This window comes from Pholis gunnellus, assembly GCF_910591455.1.
Source record: "Pholis gunnellus genome assembly, chromosome: 2".
Taxonomy (NCBI): domain Eukaryota; kingdom Metazoa; phylum Chordata; class Actinopteri; order Perciformes; family Pholidae; genus Pholis; species Pholis gunnellus.
In genome coordinates, this window is record NC_136536.1 from 25815013 (window position 1) to 25839823 (window position 24811).

The window sequence follows — 24811 nt, forward strand, 5'->3', positions numbered from 1 at the left end:
TATATATATATATATATATATATATATATATATATATATATATATATATATGTATATGTGTATATATATATATATATGTGTTTACACATATATATATATGTGTTTACACTTTATACATCATTATATAAATCATACTAAAACATTCTTACAATAAATGAGTCTACATGATAGAAATGCAGCACGAACATACAACGTCAGGGTGACGGAGGAAGATCTAATCCGTATTTTTTTTTTCACTTACAAATCTGTAAAATGTTTCATAACAAAAAGGTTTCTCCTCTGGCACAGGGTAAAAGTGAGGACGGGACGGACACAGCGGACGAGGCCAATCCCAGCAGCAACAAGCGTACAGGACGCTCCTTCATGGGGAGCTTCTCTAAACGCAAGGTTGGCCTTTTTATTTCTCCTCTCTTTGCTCTTAGTCTTTCTAAGTTCGTATATCTACCCAATCCTCTATCTATTATGTGACGTAGGGGCTTGTTGCATCACCATTGCATCAAACAATAAAATCAGCAAGTTTAATAATAAGTTGAATCGGTCTTCAAACTGTACTTGTGTGGATGCTGGTCATGTGGTCAAAACCCACACTTTCCTGTTACTAAGTACAGGGAGAATGCTGTTTGACTGAAATATGCAACCACAGCATCCAACAAGATGTGTACAAATCCAGATAATGATCAGATTACCATGGACAACATTTATCCATGGTAATCATGGTCATTTATTTGCATGGTAATTGTAAAAATAGATTTTTTTTAATATGTTTTGAGAGGCCATCAATTAATCATTCAAGTAAATTTCAGTTGAAATGATTTTCTGTATTTATTACAATGAACTTTTCTCATTTTGCTGTGTTCTGGACCTTTCTGGGCTTTAACCTCTATAAAAACGTAGCGCCCAGGTGTCAGAGCATAAGCACCCATCCAACAGGGAGCTACGAAAATGGCGGAACACAAGGCTGTAAAAATGCCTTAATAGTGAGCTTTGTCCACATCTCTCCAGTATTCTTTGCTCTCTCATTCGTCAATAACTCTGTCCTCTGCAGAAAAAGACAACCAAGCTGAAGAAGACGTTGAGCTTTGAAGATACAGACACAGACCAAGAGAGTACAAGTAGTGCCTCCCGTGCCCCATTGCACCACAAGTATGCAGTACACACACACACACACACACACACACACACACACCCCTCTAGTGCACTATGTTATACAGACACATGAGTGTGTAGTCGTCTTCTACAGATGTAAATTCTAACACTTTTTCATATTATCATGTGAATATGATGGACAGATATTGATACCTACTGAACATTTCAGGACTCAAATGCAACAACAATACATTACATTATTATAAATCTGTAAATTCTGTCATGATGTATAAGATATAAATATGCTCTGTCATACTTTATTATGTTATAGGCCTGTAACCTTTGACCTTTGTTGACCCTCCAGAAAGAAGAAGACCATGAAGTTATCCAGAGCTCTGTCTGACCTGGTCAAATACACGTGCTCTGTGGGTCTTTATGATGTCGAGGCACAAGGTGAGCAGTTGTGCTAACCTTATATGGTCAGTGAATATGTGGGTGTGGTCGGGATATGTCCCGACTAATGCCCAGCGATGACCCAAGTGTCATTTCCAAACATTTTAATTTAAAGTGGAGATAAAAAGAAAAAGGCCTTTTTAACCCTTCAGATCACATCCCCGGTCATATTGTGCACCAATTAAATAATAAATGCATTTATTTGTATTTAATATAAAAATACAATCACTTGTTTCTTTCTGTTAAACAAAATATGTCGTCTGCTTACATAAGCTAGTAACAACTCATTTCAACTAATATTGATCAATCTGCAACTTTCAGTGACAACTAGCTACACGCTGAGCCCGCCCACCTTTTAGCTGTCCAATGAAATGCGAAGGATTTGATTGAAATCCCTCTTGTAACTGTACGCCGCTCAAATATTCTGTTTCCCTGGGACTTTTCAATACAACCTTGTTCTCAAATTCTCAGAGAACACAGACATGCGGGATATGTTTTGAATGCGCAGAGAGTTTTGAACATGAGCAGAAATCTTGCAGCAAAACATATGAGCTATTTAAATTCAGTAAAGTAAAAGCATGTATCGTTGAGTTGACAAAGTGCCACCTGCACATTTCAAGAGGTTGATTCAGAAAGGTTCATTGGAATGCCGGAAATGAAGTGTTTGACACTCAAAATGTCCTGTGGGAGGACCTCCAGACCTACCCCCCCCATATTCACAAGATACAGGTCTGTCAGTTGAACCCTCTTACCATCTGAGTCTGTTTGTGTCGCCCCCGACAGCCAGCTGCAGCTGGCAGGTGTCGTCGCTCAGCGAGACCAAAGCCCACCAGGTGATGCAGCAGAAAACGGCGTCCTTCATCCACTTCAACCAGCAGCAGCTCTCCCGCATCTACCCGTCCTCCTACCGCGTGGACTCCTCCAACTTCAACCCCCAGCCCTTCTGGAGCGCCGGCTGCCAGCTTGGTACGAGCTCCACCCGACCCAGCGCTTGCGCCATGTTCCTCTAAATTCAAAGTGGTCAGACGCCATCCGTGCTGCTGTCGCTGTTGTTATTAATGCTGCTTCTTATTGCTCAAATCGTTACTATATCCTGATGGCAGTACATGAGACATGTAATCTGCCTCCTTTTATTACTCCTAATGATATTTAGAAGATTCCGCTGCGTCCAAAGTTAAACGACCAATCAGAGCCGAGGAGACGCAACTGTGAATCACTGGTCGTAAACTCTGTTCAAACTGTCAAGCGAGGCATCGCTGATATACAATATGAAATATTTTGATCCTGCATTGCCATTTTTCTCTCATCAGATGTTTTCAGAAACATATTTTGGTTTCTGTTATTAAAATTAGAAAGTTTGCTCCGGTCGGTGGGCGGCGCTTGTTTTTAGCCCGACCGATTTCAACATGGCGGCAGGGTCACGGACTTTCTCATTTTACAGCTAAACAGTTACTGCAATATGTTTTTGAAAACATTTGAGGCAGAGCTCACAAGCTTCACCAGCAGTGACTGACTGCTTCGTTAGAGACTCCTTGGCTCTGATTGGTTGTTTTTCCTTCAGGTACAGTGGAACCTTCCAAATGCCATTAGGAGCGCTAAAAGGAGGCAGAGGAACCACATTTCTTCACAGATTATCTGTCTCCTGTACTGCTGTCAGGATATTGCAAATAGGACAGAGTTGTTTTTATGAAAGTGACCCACTGTAGCTTTAAGGTAAATGTCAGGCTGCTGACAATAATGAAGTGAACTGCTTTGATTTCAGTCGCACTCAACTACCAGTCAGAGGGCCGAGTCCTGCAGCTCAACAGAGCCAAATTCTACAGCAATGGCAACTGTGGCTACATCCTCAAGCCTGCCTGCATGTGTGAAGGTCAGCATATACCTGTTCATTCACATCATTTCAGTCAGACATATGGGTTTGTTTTTAACGTAGACCTCAGGATAATAATAAGATTTGCATCCTTATTAATAAGATATCAATGCTAATGTGTTCTTATGACGACACCAGAGAAGGGAAGTAGTATGAAGTTGTGCCAAGGTGCATGGAGAAAGGAAAAAACTCTTTGCTGTTGTCTTATTAATCATTATTAATGTTGGAACATTAATTTCCACCATATCGCTAGTAGATAGTCACTTTGCAGTTTGCAACTAATGTAATTTGCAACCTCCATTATTATATTAAAAAGCTGTCTAAATGTGCACTGCCGTTGAAAAGTTTGGGGTCACTTAGAAATGTCATTGTTTTCCCTGAAAACATACATGAAATGAGTTTAATTAGGAAGAAATATCATTGACAAAGTTAGAAATAATGATTTTTAATTGAAATAATACTCAAACTTTGCTTTCATCAAAGAATTCTAGCTGTCAATTTGTTGTGTTTTGCAGGTACTATTTAATGAAGCTGCCAGTTGAGGACCTGTGAGGCGCCTGTTTCTCAAACTACACACTAATGTATTTGTCCTCCTGCTTAGTTGTGCACTGGGGCCTCCCACTCCTCTTTCTATTCTGGTTAGAGACAGTTTGCGCTGCTCTGTGAAGGGAGTAGTACACAGCGTTGTACGAGATCTTCAGTTTCTTGGCAATTTCTCGCATGGAATATCCTTCATTTCATACCTGGGCCTTCAGTGCTTCAACACTTCTAATAACCTCATTATGACGTCACAGCTACGGGTTATTATTTGTTTCATGTAGAAGCCGCATATTCACATAACACTGCACCATTTGACAAATGAAATAAAATGTTACATGAAGCTCAACACCTGCAAAACACGAAATGCAGAGTGCAGATACATGAATACGAGCATGACGGGACGCTGCGTCATTAACGGACAATACAGTCCAAATCAATGTAACACAATGACAAACTCACAAGAGCAGTCGCATATATTCGTATGACAACAAAGCATGACAACTCAATCTCAGCTCTGGCACGTCAAAGAATACGCCCAACATGTCAAACTAAAGATCTGATTGGTTGAAGACCATGACAATCAACAATATCGTCCCCATTCACCTTTTGGACCCGATGGTGCCGAAAAGGTCTCCGTTCGGTTTCAAGGCTCGGTTCCGAATGTCGCAGAATGGACTTTTCATAAAGAAATAAATAAAAGAAATAATAACTTCTTTTTTTTTTCGGAAAAAGTCTCCTTAATTTAATCATGTTAACCATTTTACACACTGCAAACACCATTATAAAGTATTCTACTCACTAACTAAGAAGATCCGCCACAATATCATGCATTTGACGCCAGAGCCGGCAAGACAACAACTCAGAGAATGCTTTGTTAATTGCAGCCATAGCGTCTCCCCCGGCATATCACACAGCTAATAGCATTAGCGCTTCACACCGATTTCAACGGTATCGTCCCAATTACTCTCCATCAAAGCGTTCAGGAGTTACAGCCAACAAGCCACAGAAAGCACAACTCCCACACTGCGAAATATTAGAACTGTATCATAACTTGAGTCGGTTTTGAGGGCCAAAACGGTGAAATCCGCAATTATTCCTTATTAGTAATGTGTTCTTCTGCTAAGTGTGTACGTCTGGAACTTAAAATGGCATTTCTCCGTTCATCTGAGCCAAAATGGTGGTCAGAATGCCGGCGGCAAATCATACAGGGGGCTTGGGGCTTGGGGGCTGACCGCGGCACGATTCTGGAGTTTTATTGGCTGAAAATTCTGTCAATCACTTCATGGAACACACAAGTGTGTTCCCAATGAGCACCCGGTTGTAACGCGTGGTCACATGACAAGATCCGCCCGGCAGAGCCTGAGCAAGGGCTCCAGACAAACAGACAGAGACGAGGAAAATGCATCCAGGAGAGATATGAGAGGTCAAAATGGGTCAGAATGATGCCAACATGATGCCAAACAGCTCTGTTATGATAGATTGTACAATATGAGTGATAAACAAAGTGAAATGTAGTGAAATATATAGTTAAATAGTATATAAAAGTACAATGGAACAGCTGCAAATTCTGGTTCGAAAATGAGAATTTGGCATGTTTTTTTTACATAAACACCTATAACTGGGGTTTGCTTCACTTTATTTACACCAACTCTTTTTGTGAGGCACCTGCACCCTTTGTGCTATGAATTGGGAATGTTTTTAGGCTAGCCAGGGCCTCATTTAATAAATTACAGTGCTTTTTCTTCAGATGAACCTGGGAATTTCCCCTGTTTGCTGTGTTCAGTCTTCAGCTACTATTAACCAGTAACATATACACAATATTTACTCATCTCATCAAATCTCACAATCCCTAGTGTTATTCAAGCATCAACATTTTCAAAATAGACCTTGCAGTTACAGAATTGTAGTCTCTTTTGTATGGGTTACAATTTTTGAGAAGAGGCCTAAAAAAAGGTTTAGGGTTCAACTGCAAAGAGATTCACTGGTGAGTCTGCAGGCCTCGGGCCTCTCTTCTTACCTAGAGACACAGAGGTGAAATCTGATTGGATAAAAGCTCTACTTCAAACAAGCTGCACTGGAAGCAGAGCAACTGAGGAAGACAGTAGCTGTGCAATGGGAAAATAAGATAATGGGAAAAATATTTGTATAAATTATAATACATGTAGTGTATTTAAGAAAAATTATTAAATTATAAAATAGCTATAACTTTGTGCTTTTGTTTAGGCCAGCAGAGAAGGCCTTGCTGGCCCTGACGGCCCACCACTGGAATAGACTGACAAGTTTCAGAAGAAAGTTCTTTGTTTCTGGCCATTTTGAACCTGTAATGGAACCCACAACTGCTGATGCTCCAAATACTCAACTAGTCCAAAGAAGTCCAGATTTGTTGCTTCTTTAATCAGCACAACAGTTTTAATGGTTTTCTGATGATCGGTTATTCTGTTGAAATGATCAACTTGCATTAGCAAACACAACTTGCCATTGGAAGACTAATGGTTGCTGAGAATGGCCCTATGTCGATATTTCATTAAAAATCAGCTGTTTACAGCTACAGTAGTCATTTACAACATTAACAATGTCTACACAATATTTCTGATCAATTTGATGTTATTTTAATGGACAAAACATGTACCTTTCTTTCAAAAACAAGGGAATTTCTAAGTGACCCCAAACTTTTGAACGGCAGTGTATTTTACAAATGTAAAATTCCAGGGTAACAAGCACTTTAAGGATGCTTTCACACCTACAGTTGGTATATTATTGAACTATATTATTATATTGAACCCAGCACATTCGGTTTCATAAAAAACTGTTCCTAGAAATATTTCTGAATAGATTTGCTCCCAGATGACTGGTGTCAACGTCAGTGACGTGACACGAGGAGCCGTCTGTGCAGTAATGATTCATGGCCTGTTATTGGGGGATCACTGTCGAGCATTTTTGAAAGGACAAAGTACACACAGTCGGATACAAGCACAGCAGTTTTAACTGACGTGCATATGTGTTGCTTCCAGAGTTAGTTCTAACCGAACCACACAGATTAGGTGTAAAAGCACCTTAAACATGATTATGATTGGCAGGGTTGATGGTTATGATGAATTTGGTTATTTTGGTAATTTACTTGCTTTCGTCCAACTGCAGGTGCCTTTAACCCCAGCCTGGAAGACCCTCTGCCGGGTCAGATGAAGAAGCAGCTGGTGCTGAAGATCATCAGTGGACAGCAGCTGCCCAAACCTAAAGACTCTATGCTAGGAGACAGAGGAGAGGTAGGACACACGTACAACTGTAATTAAACATCCGATAAGAATATATATATATATATGCATGCAAGTAAATGATGTGATATGTTATGCCTGTTAAGTATTTTGGTTTTCTAGTACTATGTGTGTGTAAAATATATTAACTTCACTCAGCGTTGTAGAAAGCCGTCGTACAAAGTAGTCCTGCTACAACTCTACACAGTGACTGAAGGCATTTAAACCACAGACACTGACATGCACTGTTTCAATGTACAACATGACCTTGTCTGTGTCTAATGTTTGTCTGCTTTTTATGTTGTTTTTGGTGTGTAGTGAACTGAAGACAAATCTTGACCCTGGTTGACGATAAAGATCTATTCCATCCTGTTCTAAGCAATAACTCGATACTGTGTGACGTCTCTGTTTCAGATCATTGATCCCTTTGTGGAGGTGGAGGTCATCGGCCTCCCAGTGGACTGCTGCAAGGAGCAGACCAGAGTGGTGGATGACAATGGTGAGTTGATGGAGAGGTGAATTACCCGGGTTCATCGTCCTCATGAACTTCAGATACTGTGTCATCAAGTTGGTCCGTTACCTTAATTAAAAATACCCCAAGTTACAATCAATTAACACTAATGCAGAGAAAACGCATCATTTCATTCAGTTGTCATGACAAATATTCCCATTTCATTTATGTAGAGTTGTCAGTGAGATATTTCTCTGCTAAAGACCAGGCCTCTAATCCAGGTTACGCATAACAGACTTTGACCTTAATCAGGGTTCCAAATGAAGCTATTTATGGAAGTGAACAACTTGCAAAAAGGTTGGAATGTGTTTTTGTACTCTACAAGAATAAATGTGAATTGACAGATTGTTTTTAAGCGATATCAACAGGTTGGTTTCTCTTCGACTTTGTTCCTTCCATCAGCTGCTGTTGCCATGAATTGACCTCTTCCTCCTTGCAGCCATAAAGATATATATTTTACAGATATGGTATAATGTCATTTCTCACCAAACATGCTCACTGGTAAAATTGTCCCTAGTGTTTTCGGAGGTGTGAGGGCCCGCTTACCAGGAGACATCCATGACGTAGAACTCAACCATCAAAATGATCAGTATTTATATTTAATAAGTAAATCTAACTTATTAAATTCACTTTGAAAAGGGAAAATGATGATGAATACCAGATGAAGCAGCGAATGGTATCTTTGTGTCCTGGAAACACAGGAGAACACTAATTGGATGATAACTTGATCATAAGTTTTACTTTGGGCGTCCGCGAGGGTCCGCGTGCACATTTTGTCTTCTCTCCTGTGGTAATCTATAGCATCAACCCCTAGTAAAAGAAAAGTCACGTTTCACCTGATGAATCAGACGGCCAAGGGGAAAGTTGCTGAGGAGGGGAGGAGTGGGCCACTTCCTGGAGCTCTCGGGCTCTCAGTAGGAATCCGAGGTAGTTACAGGCGCAACAGAATATGGCAAGCCCTTCAAGCATTGACTTAGAGATGATCCAGTGAAACCGTTTAGTTGGTAAAACGGTTAACCGAGCACTTTTCTGACCACAGCAGTCAAGAGGTTAAACAGCCCGCAGTCAAGTCACTCTTTAAAACTGGAATTTTAGAGCAAAACCAAGTGAATTCAGTGGAATCTCTGGCCAGTGTGCTGTGGATACGTGTGGGCCCTGAGCACACACTGGCTCTCAGTGCTGTTTTCTGTGAACTGAGACACACATGATGTCCTGGTGTGTTCATGAGGAGAGCTGTGGTTTGTTGTGGTTTGCCTTCGACATGTGACATTAATGTATGTATGTGCTGATTACAGCAGCGCAACGGTGGAATGTGACCCTGTCTGTCTGTCTGTCTGTCTGTCTGTCTGTCTGTCTGTCTGTCTGTCTGTCTGTCTGTCTGTCTGTCTGTCTGTCTGTCTGTCTGTCTGTCTGTCTGTCTGTCTGTCTGTCTGTCTGTCGTGATCTATAATTGATGAGCTCAGCATGAGGAGACCTGCATAGGCAGCAGTCTGCTCACACACACACACACCCTGAATAATTGATGAGTGCTGAGCTGGCTCTCTGACACACTCTATTTATCTGCCTAACTTCTCTCTTCTTTTTATTGGTCACACTTGTTGTCCTTCTGTCTCTCTTAATCTCTCTTTCTGTCTTTCCCCCTCTTCCTCTGTCCACCCCTTCCTCCCTCCCTCCCTCCCCTCCACACCCGGCCTCTCTCGGGGCGGTCCTCGTAGGGTTCAACCCGATGTGGGAGGAGACTCTGGTGTTCACGGTCCACATGCCGGAGCTCGCCCTGGTGCGCTTCCTTGTGTGGGATCATGACCCGATCGGCCAAGACTTCATTGGCCAACGCACCATCGCCTTCAACAGCATGATTCCAGGTAAGACACGATGAAGCACCTGTTTTAGATGGAAGTGTTGGGTGCCCCCCACCTCACCCGTGTCTTCCACAGATCAGGATCACATCTAAATGCCTTCTTTTGGAATCTTGTTTCACATGTTGGATATAATTTCCATAGACATTGAAATTCTATTTGTTGAAAGTAAGAGAATTTACAGAGTAAGATGGAGGTAAATTAAAAGTCAGGCATGGCACATTGACGGTCTCTAAAATGATTTATACTATGCAGCTTGATAAGATTTATTTATTTAAAAATGAATAGGTTTGAAACTGGTCCAATTTCAGAAAGCTTTGAATGATACTGTTCGGCGCACCATACTGTGCCATTATGAGCGACTTAAGCAGAGTTTATTAACGCAGCAGTCAAACATTTTTGGAACATATGCTCATTTGCATTCTTTCGGGGAATAGCAGGAGAAGATGAATCAGTCTCATGTCTGTGTGTGAAGTACAGAGCTGGGGTAGGGATGTGGTTAGCATAGCTTAGCATAAAGACTAGAAACAGACAGCTGGCCTGGCTCTGTATACAATTGAAAAATATAGCCACCTACACGTCTAAAGCTCATTATTTAGATATATTGTATCTCAATTGTTTAGTCCATACTAGAGATGTTAATGTAACCTGTCCAATAATCTCAAGATTATTGGACACGTTACATTAACTTGAATATGCTGTTGTCAGCTGTGTCATATAGCTTGATTTAAGTAGTAGCTTGGGCTCATATTGGCAGATATTAAACGACTCAATTCTGAGCCCAAAAAAGCTGTATCGGGTCATCCTTAATTCATACATAAATGGCTACATCTGGAAAATATATTAAAAAATGTGGGGGGTATCAAGTATAGATGTCGTAACTGTTTTGTGAAGATCTAAAGTTCTTTCAGTTCTTTTCAGCTTTCTTTGCCAGATTTGCCAGTTTGTTGCAGGGATACACCTTATTTCACAATAATGTGCCGTCGAGTATCATCTGTGTACATTACATTACATTACATTACAGTCATTGAGCAGACGCTTTTATCCAAAGCGACTTACAAGAAGTGTATTCAACATCGGGATTCCAGAGAAATACTAGTCACCAGAAGTCATAAGTGCATCTCCTTTTTCAAACAAGCATCTAAGAGCATAAACCAGAGCAAACGTACAGTGTAGAAACAAACTAATACAAATACAAACAAGCTAATATGAAAACATACTTCTGTATGAGTGTCAAACCTTGAGGGACACAACACCTTACTGTTAAGATGACCAGTTATCTAAACTTGTTTGTTAGATAGGATCTATACCACGAGAGTGCTGCATTATGAACTTTCAAAATAGTTCTGATAAAATGATCTGATAGACGGGGCTTGTGAGGAGCTTGAGTTGGATTCAGTGGCTAGAGGTTGAACATAGAACAAGTTTGTTTCAATGCTAATTGGTACAACAGGTGTTTATCTATAGCCATTCCTATCTGCCCTGTTGTATTTGAATTGTGGTGTTTGTGTGTGTGTGTGTTTGTGTTTTCAGGTTATCGCCACGTGTACTTGGAAGGTATGGTGGAGGCTTCCATCTTTGTTCACGTAGCTGTGAATGACATCACTGGTAAGGTAGGTACTACAGAGGAAGCTAGCTGAAATCATGTGAAAAATGTTCCTTTAAATAAATGTTTCCTTTAAAATTACATGAATTATAGTACAGTAAGAATCTGTATTAATAAGAGCCCAGCCGATTTATAATTTTTTGAATATCCAATAATATTTCAGTCAATGAAACGCATAGCAGAACCTTTTTTGATAAAGAACTTCTAAATTGTTTTTTAGTTGTCAAATACTTCATAGTTCAAATGGCAGATATTCAATATTCTTAACACCACATGTTGGAGAACGGGTTTGAGTGTAGTAGACTCCGAGGCTTACCAACCACAGATCGTGGGAGCCTAACAGGAAATCCATTCAAGTAATATAGTTTCCCTTGCACAGAATGTCAGGACGTTAAAACTATTCTTTAGAACGTTCATTAGTAATGTGCATACTAGGACGCGCAAGGAGAAGCGATACTGGGTCCAGTTCAAGCATGTTCTGCATTTCAAACAACAGTTTCCAAGTGTGTTAGTGGTTTGGGACAGGACCAAAGACTATGTGTAAGGCTGCCAGTATTTATTTTGGCAGTTAAGGCACAATGAGGTGGCGATGATGGTCTTAAATTTGGATAGATGATGAGGGGATAAATGGTTCCCTGGTCTGGTTTCAGATTTATTTTCCACATATCTTCTGTAATCCCTCTCGGGTCTGTCCCAGCTCCTGAACACGAACAGCAGAATGTTGTATAAGGCACTGATGTATCTCCTACATTACAAAATACCTGCTTTTCAATATCAGAGACACAAGATTCTTTTTCTTTTTTCTGAAAGAAGCAACAAAGGCAGATCTGTATTTATTTGTTGTACTATCTGATTGAAGACCATAAGGACCCCAGCGTCTTGGAGAGCTAATGTTTAAAACCTAGGTATAAGAAGTATTAACTATTGAAGTAAGAGTGGATGTTAACACGGATCTTCCTTCAATACATCTCCGAGCAGCGCTGTAATAGTTACTAAATACTAAAAAGGACATTTAGACAGTGAGGCTTCAATATCTAGCCAAGTAGAGGAGGTGGTGTTCTGGACCCAGTCAGTTACATATTGCAAAAGGGCATTTCATCGATATTTGACAACGCTCAATGTCTGATTTAATTTATTAAAGTAATGGACAGAAGTTGGCCTTGAACATCTGGTGGAACTCTGGCGTAATGAAAATGAAAAAAAACACAAATCCAGTGGGGGGACCATCAGAGCCGATAACCTAAAGGCATAGCTTTCAATTTCAAACCAGTGTTTTCTATATGCAGAGAAAGCTCTAAATTGAGTGAGCTTTTGCATAGAGCAGTGAACTGATGCAGCAGGGTTAGATATGAATGTTAAAACAAATGTATGAGCTTTTTGGCCAACAACCAGGTCAGATATTACCAGGTCATACCAAGTTGCCTCAGCCAACAGCTTTATTACCGATGCAAATAGCAGTGGGGACAATGGGTAGCTATTCCAAATATTAAAGCACAAAATGATGAGCGCTGAGCAGTTATCCTCAATCAGAGAAAAGCTTGGAAACAACATGGACTAAATGAAAAGTATCTAAAACTAATTCAGAATGATTCAAGGTTCAACAATCAAGCAGCTGTGTGATCCGTTTGATTTGTTCCCTGGTGGCTGCAGGGCTTTCTGTTAATGGACCAGCAGGACTGCTGATCATAATTCCTACTGCTCAGGGCTTTAAACTAAACGTACTAAGAGCGATCAATCAGCCACCAATGCTATTTTAAACAACATTTTGCATCCAACTCTGTGTCAGTAGTTTGGGTTTGTCCCTTTTGTTTCAATATGACAATGTCCGTGAGCACAAAGCCAGCTCCATAGAGCGATAGTTAAGAACTCCACCAGCCCCTCTGGGATGAACTGGAACACTTACTCAGCATACGTTTCAGCAGAAACAATTGCTCAGCAAAATAGAAATGGTGCAGCTACAGATGTATTGCTCTTGTTATTTCAGTTTCAAAATGTTATTCTTTGGTCTTTGATGATGCAGTCGTCGCTATCACCACACAAGCTTTGATTTTATTTCCCTTTGCCGTTTTAATCTCAGCCGTCTCCAACCACATTGTAAATGACCGCTCTGTTGTTCACATTGTCCTTACTTTGAACTTCCTCTCTCTCTCAGCTGTTGCTGTGTGCCTCTGGTTGTGATTTCTCTCTTGCCCCCCATTTGTTTCTCTCCCTCATCCTCCCCCTTCTCTGATTCCTGCTCTCTTCCTGTGTCTGTTTGTGATTTCAGTGGACCCCTCTATTTCCAAACGCTCCATTTAGAAGCAGGACATTTTTAGGAGCCCTGAAGCGGCCGCTCAAAACCCAGGTGTAGTGACACCCAGTCGGCATCTTGCATGAGCCACATGCCCCCCCACAAACACAGCCCCCTCTTGTCAGCAAGCATTAAAAACTATAAGGCCAACTCATGCCTCGCATGAGTTATGAAGGCTTGACCCACCTGCATCTTCACTGACCCCCCAAGTAGATCCAAAGTCATCAACCTACACAGTTAAAGAGAGGCTGCAGGGCCTCTTTGTAACTCCCTGGTGTTTTTGCAGAGAGCATTCTTTTCCTCTTAACTCTCTGCAGGGTATTACATTCCAGGCTTTTGAGGACATTTATACCTCTTGTTATCTCTACCCTTTCTTTTTAATCATTGTCTGCTATTTCAGTTTTTTTTTTTGTTTTTTTTTAACATTGTGTAGAAACATGTTTTTCTTAGCAGGTGACTGACGTGTGTGCTACCCACACTGTAGACTCACACAGCCGGGCATTAGTCAGTCACTGTGTTGTCTTGACTCAACCAGGTTAGATTGTGGATTTGGATTGTAGCTGCAACCACAAGCTTTCAGTCTGCTTCTTTTGTAATTGTTTACGTGAAATGATTTTGTAATGTTGTGTATCTAATGTTTGCTGTATTTCATAGAATCAAATTCTTCAACATCCACTGTAGCTGGGGATGTAGTACCAGTTGAATGATGGATAATTGTCCCCCCCCTTTTGCATCTCAAGAACCATGGCTCTACATAAAGAGACCCGTCTGTCGGTTAAACACAGAAATCCAGAATCCAACATCTTAACCTTTTGGTAGATTGTTCTAAAAATTAGTTGGGACATGTTTTGGGAGTGTTGGAACACCTTACTTCCAGTTTTTTACCTAAAATGAACATGCCTGGACTTGTATCAGTCCATTTCCCATCATGTTGGACTTCTGTTCTGTTTCCCAGTTGAAAGATGTTGCAGTTCAGAGGCTTCCCAGGCAGCAGCACATGATCTGGGTCTACTGGTAGCTTAACATTTGTCATGTTCAGTTCAGCCAACATGTCCCTTTTGTTCCACAAATACTTCTACTTATTTTCTTTATAAGCTTGTCTTTTTGTCTGTGCTGTTGCTTTCACGTTGACAGTTGTTCAGTCAGCGTTTCACCAAAGTGGTCAACAGTGGGACTATGTGGATCTACTTCTTTCACATTGTTTGAAACTTTTAATAATAGCAAGGGTTTTAGGTAGCGTGATATGAGGCCTTGTCCCGCTAAAGATCCATTTGGGTTGACATTTCTTTGGGGTGGTCCAGTGACATTTTGCAGGATTGTCTTGTCAACATGTCATCGTCTGATTGTCCTCATCACTGTCATCATTTGTGCCCCAGTCTTTGTGATGTTTGTCCATTACCATGCAGCCACTGGAGGCACAGCAAACATCATGCAGTGTTATTCACTCTTGACGTCTGTGTTAACTGAATGTTAAACAAGAGAAGTAAAGGTCAGCCTTAAGACTGATCATTTTACACTCACCTCTTTACTTTGGTTCTACACAAAAATAATTCTCAGGTATCTGGATTTTTTTCTTTCCTGTTGAAGCCAGTATTTTCAGAAAGTCTGTGATTATAGCATCTTTGTTATTCAGATTTTTGTATGCAGAAAAACAAGCCAACCCACATGAAAATAGTTTACTTTGAAACAATAACTGCAGTATCAGAACCATTGTTGTTCTACCACGAGGGAGCACTAACATGTCTTCCTCCACACAGCACTAATTGTAGTCACTGTATTTAGTTGCAATCAGCTTGGACTGCTTTTTGTGTGTTTAACTCTGACACGCATGTTTGTTTAACCAATGATGTACTACTGGAACTACTGCTGTATACAGATATATAGGTGCTCAAAATGACAGGGTTACACTTTGAATCCAAGTGGCATTCAAAGAGAGGCTGCATGGATTACAGCTGAATGATCATGTTAAAGACTGAGTGATCATTCACACGTGTTATTACAGGGAATTTCTTGGGTGAATAGGTATTGGTGGAATTTGTTTCTGTGCATGCTCACGGTACAAAACCTGCCTATGTATAATTGCAATAATACAGTGCGGACCAGTGCCCACCTGCATTATCGCGACATTTTCTTGTATGACCTCTCTGTGAGTTATTCATTTTGCTTTATTATTTTGTGTTTGACAGTGATGTTTTGTTGTGTTTTTGCCAGGCCAGAGCAGCCACCGGCATAAAAGGGCTGTTTCACAGAAATCCAAAGCAGGCTTCCCTGGACAGCCATGCTGCTGTGCATCACAGCCGTAAGCACCCGTTCGGTGCCCACCTTCTGCGCCGCACAGCCAGCGCACCCACCAAAGGCCAGCCCAAAATCAAGAAGGGCTTCCCAGAGATCGCCATCGACACCAAAGACTACAGCTCAGAGGGCGCCAGTGAAGATCGAGAGTCTGAGGACAGGGACAAGGCCTCTGCTGCCACCTCTCACCAGCCCACACCACCACAAAACCGCAACAGGGAATCGCTGGCATCCCACCAAGCCAAGGGCCCCTGGGACCGTCCTGACACCAATGGGGCTTTTCACCCTGAGGAGGGTAAAGGTAAGAGTCCTCTTCTTGCTCAACGAAGACCCGAGAGTGAGCCTCTGAAACGAGCCAGTCGGCTCCGCTTACATGACCCGCTGGACATGAAGCCAGGGGTGTTCGCCCGTGTCGCACTTAATAGCTCAGGCCGGGTAGGGATGTCCTCCAACTGCATCACATGTGTGATCGGCTCCAAGGAGAGTCCAGAAGCCGAAAGAAAGGGTCAGGTTAAGGAAAGTCAGGGATGCAAGTACAAAAGGGCAGATGGGGAACGACAGGAGAGAAGTAACCTCCCCTCCTCGCCCAAGAGACCAGTTCAGCCAGAGCCTGTAGCCAAGCCCCAACAGCTTGCTACCCAGACTGAGTCACAGCCGTCACCTGCCCTCCCCAAGTCATGCACAGAGGCCCAGTTTCAGTACTCACCCAAGGTTCTCCGCCGACCCATCCCCTTCCCTAGAGCCAGGCAAACTCTGGGAGCCCAGCACATCCGACTTCGGCCCGTTGCATCACAGAGTAGTGCCCGATCTTGCAGCGTTCCCCGAAGACGCTCCCCCAACACCGTAACACAGGCACGGAGCCTCACCCCAGACTGCAAGACCAGCCTCCGATGGCAACAGGCACCCCCGCCCAACTACGGCACTGTTTGTGGCCCAACGCGCGCCCTGTTCCCAAACGGTAATGGGAATGAGGGTCTCTCGCTCAGTGACAGCAGCAGCTGTGACAGCTTTGGCAGTCTGAGCAGCTTGGAGTCGCCTCCTATGCTGCCTCCATGTTCTGTCCTCGACAGCCGCAAGAGGGCTGTAGGCACCCTGCAGCGGGAGATGAACGCCCTGTTTGCCCAGAAAATGGAAGAGTTGCGGCATAAGTCCCCAATGTTCTTCTCCGGTAAGATGTATTTGAGGCAGCATTAGCAGTAAACCCCGTAGCTGCTGCTTAGTGGCTGTAGAGGGCCTTTTATGTTCTGTAGACTGTAGATTTGCAGGTAACCTCCGTACATGCAGGACCATGAATGTTTGGTAGCATGATGCTGTCAGAATTATCCTGCTGTGTGCCTTTTAGTCATCCCACATGTCCCTGGTACTTTGAGGAAAAATCTAGACTTCCAGCTATTCTTTTCCATTGTTATTGTTCAATTCTAACTTTTGTAGCTTTTATCTCAACTTCATCACTGATTCCTATTTCAATCAATTGATTTCAATGTTTTCCAATTGTTTTTCGCTGTGCCTTAAAATACTGTGAATGTGGTACTACCCCCATGCTTCACAGAGGAGAGAAGTGGTAAGTTTTGAACCTTAAATGAATACAAGTAGTTTCCTGCTCCTTCTTTAACCTAGTTAATTTGAGGCATAAAGTCTAAATCAACATAATTAGAGAAAACTCAAAGCACACCCTCATATGACATCGAAGACATGACCTACAACATCTGGTCATAAGGTCACAAGGAACTGACATCTGTACTGCGTCCAGGAGAAAACCCCTCTTCCTCCCTCACATGACATATTTCAGGGGAGTCCATTTCCTACCAAACGCCAGCTGCACTACCCAAACCTACCCAGCACTTCATCATGTGATGGCCATCAGTGTTTTTACTGTGGGAATCAATCTAGTGGGGAAAACCAAGTGTGTTTATGGAGTGGAATTTGAGTTATCTGGCCTCATGACAGTATCTGATGAATGCTGACATCTGTTATTCATATAATGCTGGCAGATCCTCTACATGCTAGTAAGCTTTACCTCCCGTTTCTTTTCACGATAAAACAAATGCTGTTTTTCCTCATGTGGACTCGGAGGATCGATTTGTGATAACATCTGTTGAGATGCTTTCTCTGTCCTGTAAGCTGTTTCCTTGCCTCCACTCACCCTCTTCTTTCCAGTTTTGCTAAACTCCTTTTTTCCTCTCTTTCCCTTTTTTTGCACGCTCTCTGTTACTAGTGCAGAATTGAGGGGATGACCAGAGCCAGGTAAAGCCTCTGAATGCATGCAACCTTTTAAATGCATCCTGTGCATCCTTCACTTCACCCGTCAGTCTCTCTGTCTCACCAGACCACGTGTCACACCTGTGGTGGTTTGAAATCCAAATTCTTCTTTCTTTTCCAAATATTCTTGAAATTGCACTAACTCAAAATGCCATGAGTGGGAGTATTGAGAGCACCATGCCGGTTTGTCTGGTCACATCATCAAATAGAAGAACGGAATCCATCACTTTGCACTGTGTTGGGGCTTGTATCTGAGGGTAAATCTGGTTTATTACAACTTGAGTCGTATTTTAATGATAACACTATTGTACTCTCCCTGTTAATTATTGAGTACTTTTCATTAAAAAGAGGGCTGAAAGGTCAATAAACGCATGTTTCACAGGTTTTGCACTGACTTTTTGTAGAGTAAACCGAGGTGAATTGTAAATTCTCCAAATAGTCAGCTGTAAACATCCATCACAGTTAACAGACCTGCCTCCTGATGGTCAACATGGTTTCATTAATATCTAAATCCCTTTTACAAGAAAGACCTGAGACCAAATTGCCCACATTACAACAAGACAATGCAGTCACACAAAGAGATGTAAGTTGTAATAAAATACGTGGACCTAAAGAACAGCACATCGACTAAATCACTTCAAGTTAGGTCCTCATACGACCTTTTTCAAAGGCGTCTCCCGGCTGAGCCCTCTCAAGGACAACTGACTTCAGTTGTTGAGGTAAAACAATCAGGTAATGCACTTTGTTTTAAGGCTGTTTCGCCACATTTTAGGAAGTGGAACCATCCAAACAATCCCAAATTCTGTTTAAAACTGATTTATAATATTGAAATGATAGCATGAGGCTGTACCACCTCATTAGAGATCCTCCATTCACATCAGCAAACTACCGGTTCAATGTAGCCCTTTGCAGTATTTTAAAACCTCTTGAACCCGAGAGTGCCCTAAATGGGGCTCTAGAGGGGGGGGGAGAGTGTACAAATGTAGTACAAATCACTTTTGAGAATGAATGAAATTATATTTTAAAATATTTCAAAAACGTACATGACGAAGAGATTCTGACCAAATGGACCATGTAACCTATTTTAATCACTCAAAAACATATATATACACAAAGTACTACAAGTACTACCACAATTTCACCTATTTCTCGCCAGGAGAAGGCGAGCAATGTTCTCCGTTATCGGTCCCAGCATATCCAGCAGCACGAGCACAACAAACTGCATCGAACTATCGCCTCCAAATTATTCTACTTTAAACCGTTATAAAGTTACTATTGATCTGCCACAGATATCAACTCAGCCCATCATCATAAACATTGAAACGCTCCATACCTTTTAGATGTTTCCTGGATGAAAATCGAAAAAAAAAAAAGAATAATCCGTGCCGGCATATCGAAGCCGTCTCTCTGCTGTGCTGGTAAAAAAAACTGAGCCTCTGACGAGCTTCTATGACGAATGAATAATAATTTCAGTTTTGGCCAATGGGTTTGACCCATGGGGGCGGATCACAGTTTTTGATTATTTTATTGGCTTAAAATTCTGTCAAACAACTCAAAGAACGAATGACTGCACTGCCCAGAGTCTTCCAGGTTCAGAACTGTGGGAATTGCGCAAATCGGCCAATCACAGGCTGTGTTAGGTTCAAATACATCACGTAAAACTGAAATTCTGGCGAAAATTAGCCATATTTTACAAGTTTTCATATAGCCCAGGCTCTCAAAATGATGCCAAACTTCTGTATTAGATAGATTGAACACTATTAGTGATAAAAAAGTGAAATATATAGATATATAGTATTTAAAAGTACAATAAGACAGCGATATATGCGCCTTCCATAATCAGAATTGACGTTGGCTGACCAAAGCTGACCTGTACACCGGCATTGATTTCTCAGGCATACTTCACTCTATCAAAGCCAATTTTTTTTTTTAAAAAGGACTGCTGACATGTTGAGAAATGATTTGGGAGAGTTTAGGCCTGGCTGTGCATCATTTAAAATCACTGAAAAAAAAAACGAACCTGAAAATTCTCAATTTGAGCTGTGTGTAACATTCGTTTCAGCATTTACCAGTAACATATACAATGATATATACACATATTAACAAAGCTCACATTTATTTGTGTTGTTTTGCCATTTCAATTATTCAAATAGACCTTGTAGTTAGCGAGATAAGCCCCTTTGCGTAAGGGTAGGACATTTTAGAGCACAGGGCTAAAAATAGGCCTAGGGTCCAAGAGACTCCTAAAGATTTGCCATTCTCTAGCATTCGGTTTTGTTTAACAAACGTCATGTGTCAAACCCTGACCCTGTCAACACCTCCACTGCCTTCACATCGATATTTATTGTAAGTAGCAGTAGCCTTACACATGAAATTTAGCTCACCACATAACAGCGAACTGTATTACGCCTAATGTGAATTGGTCACTTGTAGCAGATATTCCCTTAATAAGGTCAGTATCTAAGCTGAAACCAATCAACGGATTGGATCAGCGCGTCCCTATTTTTCAAGCACATACAGTTGTCAATTGTTTAGGGACCACAAATGACATTGGCAGTGAGACATTTTCTTTGTTGTCTGTCTTTCCGCAGATTGTTCCACAGTGCAGAGGCCAGCTCCTCTTCCACTGAACTCTGACGCCGCCAGAAACCCTTGTGTCATCCGTTCTGTCTCCACTCCAGAAGGCAGCCTGTCTTCACGTCACTCCTCATCATCACCACTGCACTCTCCATGCACAGCAATAAATGCAGACTGCCCATTGGCCATTCCTTCAAATGGGGCTGTGCACAGTCCAATCAAGGTGAGTGGAGGCCCTAAGAAACCTCCTGCCCTTTCCAGAAGCGCATCTCCCCATCCGACGAACCCTGCTGACAAAACTGCCCCAGCACAGTGCGGTCAAGACCTCCAGGCCAACCGAGGCATTGAGTCATTAATGGAGCACACGCCAAACCAGAGGGGAAACCAAGAAACTCTGACAGAAAAGAAAACTGATACAGCAGAGGTAAAGTCTGTCCACAGACTGGAGGCTCCTGCTGCAGCAGTGTCCCCTGCAGTCCCTGGTGCTCCGACAGCCCAGGCCAGGAGAGCCCTGTTTAACGATCAACCATCACACGTACCAGTAAGGAGAACAAAAAGCAAGGCCCATGTTCTGGTGGCTGTAGCCTCAGCTGGGCATGACCAGTCAGCCGTGCCAGAGGTCTGCACGGACGCTACTATGAACGACCGTCTGTGGAGCAAGCTGGAGCCAGGCAACCACAGAGATAGCATGTCATCCTCCTCCAGCATCTCTTCCAGTGACACCGTCATTGACCTTTCCCTGCCAAACCTGGCCAGGAAGAGCCTCACCACCCTGCCCACATCGAGCAGCACCTGCGATCCTCACTGGGTCACATGCCGTCGCTCAGCGCTGGTCTCCTACGATGCCCTCCGGGTCAGCAAGAGCAAGTCAAACCCCAATCTTCAGCAAGGCGACTGCCCCAAGGATGAGCTTAAACCCCGCCCCCTACAGGCTCCCCAGGAAGCTTCCGTGGACTCACCCGGCAGACTGACTCAAAGGAGGCACACCTGGAGTCGGCTCTACATGGAGGGGCTCAAGCTATCGTCAGCCAGCAGACCGTCCTCCGCGCCCACAACCTCGGCAGCTACTGCCTCCATGTCCAAAAGCCTCGGGGACCTGACCTCCGATGACATTTCCTGTAACTTTGACAGTAAGTACCACAGCATCAGCCGCAGCTTCATTGTTAGGCCAGCCAGGGACCAGCTCCGCAAGGGCGGCCTCCAGAAGTCTCGGCCGCCCAGCGACCTCACAGAGCAGCTACGGAAGCTGACTGATGTAGAGCCGCTGACCGCCAGCGACTTCGCCCCGGAAAACAGGCCTGGAGAGTCTCAGGAGGAGTTTGTGGATGAGAACCTGATGCGAAGGACCTCCTCGAGGAGCAAAAGCAGGGTGCGCTACATTGCAAACAGGGCCAAGAAAACCCAGGAGAGGCAGAGGCTCCATGGCCTGGTCCAGGGCAGAAGTGCAAGCTTCAGCCTCAACGGTAGCATTGGTAGTGGAAGCGGTGCTAGCCCCATTGAGGAGCGGGGGAACCCCGAAGGCGCGTGTTGCGTGGCCCAGAGTCCCTGCTCCAGCCTGGACCTGCTGAGTCAGCTCACCCCCCTTGGAACCCCCTCCACTAGACAGTCCCAGTACCCCCCAGACCCAGAAAACAGTGAAGTCTTTTTCATGCTCAAACTCTAAAGAACTGACTGACTTGGAACTGAGTGTGAGAGGCGCAGATAGAAACTTGTTTGGAATACGCTCCAGTTTTTTCTCAACTACAAATCTTTTTTCTTTTTTTTCCAAAAAAGTTGCATATCTTGCAGAATTTCTCACAGATTATTTCCGCATCTCACAAAAAAACTGAGCTCCACTGAATTAATGATCCATGAACATTCACTTCTACTGCTTGAGTTTGTGCAAGATCCATTTTTGAACCAGAAAATATAAAAACTACTGCAGCTCTGCCATCCTTTTGCACTAAATGTTAGAGAATTGACAGAATGTATTTAGTGAAAGATAACCGTTTTTATATAGCTGTGTATGTTGACTGTGGACTACTCCTCTTTTTACACGAGCATACAGTAGCAAGGGGTCTACTTGAACTGTAATGGTTTTAACTGAGCTGAAAATGAGATACTTCATGTCAAGGCGTTATTGTCAGCCCATCCATCCACTAGCAATGTTTAGAAAATGCTGGCATGGTATCATATTGACGTTTGTTTGACAGTTTGATGCTAGAAGCTGAGGCTTGTTATGTCTTTGCTGAACAAAAAGGAATTATCACAATGCAGGATAAGATTTCTTTATTTTTAGTATTCTTTGTGTAGTGGTTACATGGTCATTTGACCAAACTGCCAATATTTTGCTAACCTACCCAGTTTATGGCATGTCACAGCACTGAGATCATGTACTTCAAAGCAGTGGTAGACTACTCCATACCAAGTTTAGCCCTTTTTAGTTATCTGCATGTCTTTAATGCACTGTAATGTTTATCCTAAGGCTGTGCTTTTATTTCATTTTACAAAGACCTTTTTTATATGAAGATTTGTTAATATCCCTAACTTCTTTTTTTCGTCCGGCGGCTATGTGCTCCCATTGGTCCGAGGTACTAATACAAGATGAGAATGATCTGTATCTAAGCACGTTTATCTGTCGACCTGCTGTATCGGTTGCACTGCCGTGCCAGTTGTTTGTGCAACATTTTAGGGACAATGTGTAATTATGACCTGAATAAATCTCAAATGAATATTACGAAAAGCCTCCCGGCTCATTTTGTTTCATTTACACTTCGTCTACCGACAGCTGTCTCAGTTCAGAGATGAAGACTAGTCATTAGCAAACCAGTGGAACTGAGCCTCATGCGAGCTGACACTCACAAGCCTTTGGTCTTGGTTTTGGCAGGGTCTGCTTGATGCTCTAATTTGGACCCCGCTTGGGTCTGTGTTTACCAGCCATCACCTCTCTCAACCTCTCCGGCAAAAAACAAAAAACAGCCCCCCTGCAGGAAGGGACAATGTTCCAGAACAAAGACTCCAGGCTGCACAAGAGACGACAAGCTCAACTGGTCTTTAATGGAGAAAAAATCTTTTCAGTGTCACTTGCCACCCAAGTTCCAATTTTTCGACTACAAACCTATTTACATAAACTTTCTTAGACCCTAGTGTGGTATGTGGAATAAAACCCAGTCATACTTGTAGGTTCCCTGTAAATATTCTAGGAAGTCAGTGTTTCCTTTGGAGACATTGAAACCCTTTTGAAAAAGCATGCACGCTGTGGGACACCTAATATAATGATCAGATTAGTAATGGATTCATGCATACCTTTTTGAGGCAGCGAATTAAAATGTGTTGGTATTAGCTTCCTCTGACAACCGCCTGTACCTCTTAAAGCACTTGTTACCCTCTTAAGACGGTCTTTCTCAGGACTCTGATTTGCCAGTGAAAGGTTTGTCCATTTTCTAGTCTGCAATAAAAAAAAAAGAAGAAAGCTGATTGCCACCTATGGCGAGCTGTCAGACACTGCCAGGCCTCTTCCTCAGCTCTGTAAGACCATGTGAAGCGCGACACGCTCATTTGAGCACCGCAGACTCCGCTCCAGCCAGTACACAAACACAAAAGACGGCTTCATTAGGATTCCGAGAAAACCACAGAGTCCCTCTCAAAGCCATATTTATCTAGACAATTTGGCGCGGCTTGGCCTCTCAACTGAAAACCTCCAAACCCTGCAGCACAACAGGCCTGAGAGAAGGTTGTTTGTCTCAGAGTGAATGCAGCCCCTCCTCTCAAGATGAAGTCACTGCTTGTTTTTGAATTTTTTCAAATAAATCAATTTAGTTTGTGAGCTTCTGCTAAAAACTTTTTTTTTTTTTTCTAAGACAAAGACACAGGGCATGCTATGTGGATATAGCTTTGATGTGTGTTACGGTAGATTGTGTTTTATGAGTTTGAGGAGTCCTAACCATAGACCGTATATAAGAAGAGGACGTAGTCGTCATGAAGCCCAAAGTTTAGGCAATTTCTCCATCGCCATATAAACTTTTTGCAACTGATGAACAGAAGTTACTATATTTGGAAAGCAGAAGAGTGACTTATAGACGCCATATACGTCTCTGATAGCGGCAGCGACCTGTCAATCACAGTAGCCCCTCCCTAAAGCATACTCTGCTTTATGGTCTGTTTGACTCTAAATGGACCATCATTTACTAAATGAACATCATGCTGTATTGAAGAAGACTTGAAACTACAGATTGAGACCA

The 24811-nt window shown here is 42.6% G+C and overlaps 1 protein-coding gene across 1 annotated transcript in view; it reads left to right on the forward strand.

Annotated features, from left to right (window-relative positions):
• plch2a (phospholipase C, eta 2a) overlaps positions 1-23301 on the forward strand; it is a 69756-nt gene extending 46455 nt beyond the window's left edge. The window contains 11 exon segments of the mRNA XM_079180983.1: positions 289-387; positions 1046-1143; positions 1451-1539; positions 2323-2505; positions 3302-3409; positions 7088-7212; positions 7615-7699; positions 9427-9573; positions 11101-11180; positions 15675-16056; positions 20606-23301. Of these exon segments, the coding sequence (XP_079037109.1) occupies positions 289-387; positions 1046-1143; positions 1451-1539; positions 2323-2505; positions 3302-3409; positions 7088-7212; positions 7615-7699; positions 9427-9573; positions 11101-11180; positions 15675-16056; positions 20606-22254 (3045 nt within the window). The 3' untranslated portion in view covers positions 22255-23301.
• Positions 23302-24811: the final 1510 nt, after the last annotated feature.